This window comes from Taudactylus pleione, unplaced genomic scaffold, assembly GCF_031769625.1.
Source record: "Taudactylus pleione unplaced genomic scaffold, aTauple2 ptg001990l, whole genome shotgun sequence".
In the NCBI taxonomy this organism is placed as follows: domain Eukaryota; kingdom Metazoa; phylum Chordata; class Amphibia; order Anura; family Myobatrachidae; genus Taudactylus; species Taudactylus pleione.
Window position 1 is genome coordinate 5,448,969 of NW_028286386.1, and position 6,568 is coordinate 5,455,536.

Here is a 6,568-nt window from a genome sequence, read left to right on the forward strand (position 1 = left end):
TTATGGGTGTGCATAATTAAAACAGCAGCATCATTGACCACGTCACTGGGTTATTTTATAGCCAGAACTGCTCGCAAAATTGTGGTAGCAAACACCAGCCCCAAGAATAGCGAGCAGTTCATACCCTGGTCGATGTACTCGATTAATCTAATAAATAGTGGACATGACATAGGATGCGAGCGGCCAGGGGGCGTATTTTTAAAAAAAACTACTGCAAGTTTTGTTCGCTCGTTCAGACCTAGAGGCGTCAACAGACCGCAAAGAGCGAACGGTTCATTTGAATAGCCACCGTACTTTGTAGAACGAACGACCGCAAATAGCGACCGGCTCTGAATCAGGCCCTTTATTCATGCAGAAGTGGCTTGTGCCCCATATATTTTATGATAAGAGCATTGATTACATATAAATTATAATACTGCATACTGTACCTCAAGGACTGTGGCTTCGTAAGGAATATTGTGAAATACAGGTGCATTATCATTACAATCCACCACAATTATAAAGGTTTTGTGGAAAATCTAAAGAGAAAAAAAAGATGGTAATGTAGTACAGATAATGGAAGAAAGACCTTTGCAACACATATGCCAGTCTTCGTCCCTTCATGCTACAAAGCAATGACTAGAAAGCAAGATACAATTATTAGGCTTAGTCTAGCTATTAAAGTTATGGACATGCGACCAGTGACCAGAATGATTTAAATTACAGTAATTAACAATTAAAGTAAGGTTAAGCACATATCTGTAACACAATACTTCACATGTGCAGGTAAAATTATAAATCACATAAATCCACACATAATTTAACATTGTATGTACTGTATGAAATTATGAATTATAACTGTATGCTATGAATCCATGTATTGTTAAAACGGGTTCCGGACTACACCCGTTCAGACATAGATAGATTAGTTACTGTTTGCATATTCCTAGCCGATGTTGTAGACTTTGATTAGATAAAAATGTCATATACTAAAGGTGGATAAACACGTAACAATTTTTTGAACGATTTGTCGTTAACGACGTTGTTATCGTTCAATCGTTCAAAAAATCGTTCAGTTTCTGAGTTATAACGATGAACGATAATCGTTCAATCGCGCTCCCGTTTGCAGTTTGTAGTTCATCGTCCATTTCAGACTGTCCAACATAACGATTTTCATTAAGGGAAGTAACATTTTTCGTTCATCGTTGTAAAAATCGTTCATTACACTTCAAAAATCATTCACTTTTTCAAGGGAAAATCTGACAGATAATCTGACAGATGAACTACAAACGGTAGCGCGCTTGAACGATTATCATTCATCGTTATAACTCAGAAACTGAACCATCTTTTGAAAGATCGAAACGACGTCATTAACGACAAATCGTTAAAAAAATCGTTACGTGTATGCACCTTAGCACTTAACACTAGTTATATTTAACCAAGTTATATTTTATGCATTCTAGCTAAGCAAAAGACAATATATAGTCTATTACATCTTTTAGAATACTACTGCCATCTACTGTTTACTGTTAGTATTGGATTATAATTAGTTGTATGAGACAAAATCAGGGTCAAGATTTAATAGACTGCAACTTTCTGGTGACTTAGCAGAAGACTCTGCAAATTAGGATATTTTAGCCCCTGATGCATGCCCGGAGCTTCCTTTGGACTCTCTGAGCAGCAAAGAAGCAGCACTACTGGGTGCTGTTCAAGACACACTGCTAGCCAGATGCAGGGGCCGTTGGGAAGTGATGGTGCCTCCCACAGAGACCTGCGCCCTGGTGGATGGCACTGCTTGCACACCTCTCCCTACAACCCTGAATGTATTAGTAAGTTGAAGACTGAGCCACCCAGCTGCTGGTGATGCACATTGGGTTAAAAAACCACACTGCCAGCATGTTTTCAATGTGTTATTTTTTACAATAAATGGATATTCTTTATATGATTGGGTACAGCATTATATACTGTATAGTAGTTTATTACACTATTGGAAAACATCTCCTAAGTTCTCATTGTGCTCCATATGTTATATTGTCATATCACACTGTGCACATTAGGTGCTTATTGTCTAGTAATACTGCAGTTTTATTATTGATCTGGTTAGTGTCCTGTTCATTTCCTCCATTACCATGTGCGGTAAATTCCTACCACCAAAGCTAAAGTAATAGTGGCATCTCTGGGTACCAGTAAGAAGAATAAGCTGTAGGAAAGGAGGCTTTTATAGGTGAAGATCTGGCATCTGGTTGTAGGGATTTATTACATGTGCTGTAGTTATTCATAACTGTATAGACTGGCTACAGAAGCCCCTCCGTCCTACCTCGTAGGGAAGGAATTTACGCTGATCACGGACCATATGCCTCTATGTAATTTGCAGACCAATCTCCCTTCTAATTACATTTTCTCACTCCCACTTCCAAGACTTCTCCCATGCTGCTCCCCACTTCTTAAACTCACTCCCCCCACACACACACAAACTATCCACCGCTCTCCTTTCCACACATTTAAACCTGGTGTAAAAACTCACTTTTTCATAACAGCCTACTAGCCCTACTTCAACCCCATTCTCTTTCACTCCCCCCACCTGCTCACCCACCCACTCAGCATCGTCTAGACAGGGACATGACAACTGATATATCAAAAACATTGCTCATTGGCCCTGATTCAGAGCCGGACGCTCTGACAGAGCGCTCGCTCTGAATCAGGGCCGTCCCTCTGAATTTTAGATCGGACTCCTGGCCGCTCGCATAGCTGTGGGTTACCATCCACAGCTATAGCGAGCAGCCAAAAAGATGGTCAAGACCATCGCGACCATCGGGCTTGCGACGAGACCCTTGTGGTAGGGTCTCGTTCCCGCAAGACCTGGAGTGCTTTCGGCTCTATCAGAGCCGAAAGCACTGTCAGTGGGGCCGGCCCCAGACGGTAGGCGTTCCCATGGGAATGCCTCCGTCTGGCCAGCCACGCCCCGGCACGCACACCAAAGGGGGCGTGCTGTCACTCACCATCGACAGCACGCCCCCTTTGTAGTGAGACCCATAGCGACGGCTTGCCCGTCACTATTCGGGTCTCGTGCATGCGCACGACAGAGCCGCCTCCGTCGTGCGCATGCGCACTGGCCTAACATCGACCCGCTTGCGAGCGCTCAGCACTCGCGAGCGGGTCTGAATTAGGTCCATAGGCCCTATTGTTTGGATGGATAATGGCAGCAGATAAATCAGCCACATCAATAAATTTGCTCTGAGATCATCGTCAATCTAAATTTCCAGAGCTGCCTTCTCTGATCAGATGGCTGGGTATGTCAGAAGACCCCAGAGAGATTGTGGTGCTGCCCACTGTTTCCTCATTCACACTCACAGTCTTCTCACATCCTTCACTTCCTCATTTGTGAAATCCTTTCATTTTGAGGAGCTGGGAGCATGTCACTTATTGAACTCTTCTGCTGTGTTATTGAGGGAAGTAGTGAACACGCATGTTTCATTTGAAATTACAAAATTACAATGATGATTGACTGTCATTGATGCACTGAGGCCAATCCTGCATTGATGTAGAATATCAATGCAGGACATTCGATTGTCCATCCTTATTTGCTATACACATCTGTCCTGTAATGTACTGGTTTGCTATATGCTCATAATATGGCACAGCAGATCTTTTTTGCTGCTTTATAAGTATACGATAATATTAATAATAATGACCATAACTTGCTGCAGTGCCCTATGAATTTGTGAGTACTTACCGTTGGTGGATTTCCATCTGTTACAGTCATGATAATTTCATGTGTCGTTGTGGTCTGGAAAATTTTTTTAATAAAAAGTTGATGTTAGAAAAGAAAAACAAGACCCTTTAAACTACCAAAGCAACACATCTCCTGTTTATCACTGACCTATCACACACTTCACTGAGCTTGATTAGTCACTAACATCTATGTTCTCACTGGTAAGAATACCCAGTAGGGAAAGTGAGAAGCATCATTAACAATATTACATTTGAGAATGTAATGCAACTTCTTTCAAATTAAGTAAATTGCAAATTATTGTGTAATACAATTAAATACACATTTGTGTTACTTCTACTCTCTGATATTGTTATGAAGTCCCTAATCTTACTTCTCTTTGGAAAAGCGAATAAGCCAAGAGAAGCAGCTGGCCTATTCCTCTACTGGAACCAGATGTATTATATCTTCCTGATTCATTGGAAAAATATCAGTTGAGCTATTTACAATTAGCAGCACCAGACTCTTCCATTGTGGCACAGTATCTGACACAGGACAAAAAGCTGAGATTGCATTCATTCGAGCTTCTGTGCCCTCACTGGCGCTTGCATCTACTTAGTACATTTGTACAGGACAAGTATGTCATTTGAGGCTCAAATAGAGAAGAAACTAAAATGGTATTCTTTAATTAAAGATAAATCCTTCAGCAACACTTTTTTCTATGAACAAAGGTGTCGGTATTCAAAAAAAGGTACCGGTTTCCACCTCTATTTGATTTAAAGCATTTCTACCTGAGGCTTATCATCCTATCCTCCTTTTGTCGTTACCTTTCGTTGTAGCACACTGTACCACCTGCCCCCCCTCCTCCATTCCTTCCCTGTACCTCCCTTACCCTCCCTTCCCATGCTTTTTTACATGTAAAATTAAAAACCATTGTAGATTTTGTTTCATTGTTCCACTACGTAGATGACTGGTCCCTACATTGTTCTACTCCACACTGTTTACATATTTGTGTTATTATTTTATTTCTATCTCTGTGCAGCTTTCACTGTCTACTGTTATAAATAAAGAGAATTAAAATAAAGATGAGGAGCGTACACTGTAGGGTAATCACTGAAACCACTTGTGCTCTTGTTTATATAGTGCGAGGAAGTAATAGGCCACCCTGATACCAGCAATATGGGTTTTTTTTACAAAATGCTTGGGTGTGCTGGCACTAGTAATATTACTAATGCCAGGCCATGGCTTCTAACTCTAAGGACTGCTATAAGAGGTTAATGTTTGGTATACTATAAGTGCTAGCATGCCATAGTAAATAAACACACAACCCCATTGAGAAAATACTGAGCTAGAGATAGACTCCCCAATTTCCTATTTATAATTTTTTATTGTAATTGTATATTCTTAGAGATTTTCTTTTATTCCATCATGAAGTAACACAAGGAGCAAAACAAAATGAAAAACCATCTTAGTGGAGCTTTGAAGAAATGAATGAAAAGGGATCAGAGACAGGCCATTCATTTAATCAAACTGACAAATATTAGGGACTGGGGGCCTGATTCAGAGGCTCTGAATCAGGGCTGGTTTTTTTTTCTCCGGCCTCTAGGCCGCTCGCTAAGCTGTGGGTGACCACTCACAGATTTTGCTGGTGGCCTGGCGATGGTCGCGATTATTGCGACCGTCGGGCTTGCGAGGAGACCCTGTGGTAGGGTCTCAGCTCTCGCAAGCCCAAGTGGACTTCCTTCTCTAATAGAGCAGGAAGTCCACTACTGACATCACGAGTGATGTCAGTAGGGCCACCCACAAACGTCAGGCATTCCTAAGGGAACGCCTGCGTTTGCGCAGCCATCCCCCCTCCCCGCCTACAAAACGGGGCAAGCTGTCAATCAACATCGACAGCCGCCCCGTCTTGTAGCGAGACCCGTTGCGACGGAGCTGCCGTCGCAGTATGGGTCTCGCACATGCACACGCCAGAGGCTGCGCATGCGCAGTCGGGGACCATCGCTTGCACAGCGCTCACAAGCGGGTCTGCATCAGTCCCTGGGTACACACTGGCCAATGTGTACACGGACGATATGTTGGCCCGACATATTGTACCATGGGTACACATTGAGTGTTGTCATGAACAACGGAATGATCCCTTGTTCCGTCCTTCATTACCTGCAATGGCGCCACATGCGATATCGCGTGGCCGACCTGACAATATCGTATGCGGCAGCGGGAGCGCACAGATAGTCCATACACACTATGCAATCAGCACGATCTATCATTCCAATCCGCGTCGGAGCAAAAGATCGTTTAATGGATTGCATAGTGTGTACCCGGCTTTACGGAGGCTCCCAGAAATTCTGGGGTAGTAGGCAAGTCTGATGCAACCTTTCAAATGCCTGTGTTGGCTACTGTTTTGTAGGTGGAACACACTATTGTGATCCCGCTGACCCCCTGCTTTACTAGAAACCAGCTCAGATCGTAGCACTGGTGCTCATTACTCATTAGGTGGAGGCCTTTTTATTTTGTTTCTTCTATTTATTTATTTATAAACAGTAAAGACATATATTGAGGCTGCTATTAAATACTGTATGTGTATGGCATAAAGTATAGTAGTTTTGACTCACAGATAAACCACTGGATCTGATCTCCCCCGCTTGTGTAGTGTTTATACATTTTTTAACAGTCTATAAAATGTACATATCCATATACTGTATATGCTATATATACCACACAGTTTGTAATATGTGCCTTCCTACAATGCTTAGAACTTCATATATACATTCTAAATATAATAATGTAGATTGTTATGCACAATTATTGTCTGTCTGTCTATCTAACATCTACTATTATCTATCTACTGTATATATCTATGAGGAAACGGCACCTTCT

At 42.1% G+C, this 6,568-nt stretch overlaps 1 protein-coding gene across 1 annotated transcript in view; it reads right to left on the minus strand.

The window, feature by feature from the left end:
• The window catches only part of CDHR2 (cadherin related family member 2), a 156,421-nt gene extending 152,670 nt beyond the window's left edge, over positions 1–3,751 (minus strand). The window contains exons 1-2 of the mRNA XM_088465411.1: positions 3,713–3,751; positions 429–518 (exon numbers count right to left, since the gene is read on the minus strand). Of these exons, the coding sequence (XP_088321537.1) occupies positions 429–518; positions 3,713–3,742 (120 nt within the window). The 5' untranslated portion in view covers positions 3,743–3,751. The remainder of the gene's footprint in view (positions 1–428; positions 519–3,712) is intronic.
• Between the last annotated feature and the right edge of the window lie 2,817 nt (positions 3,752–6,568).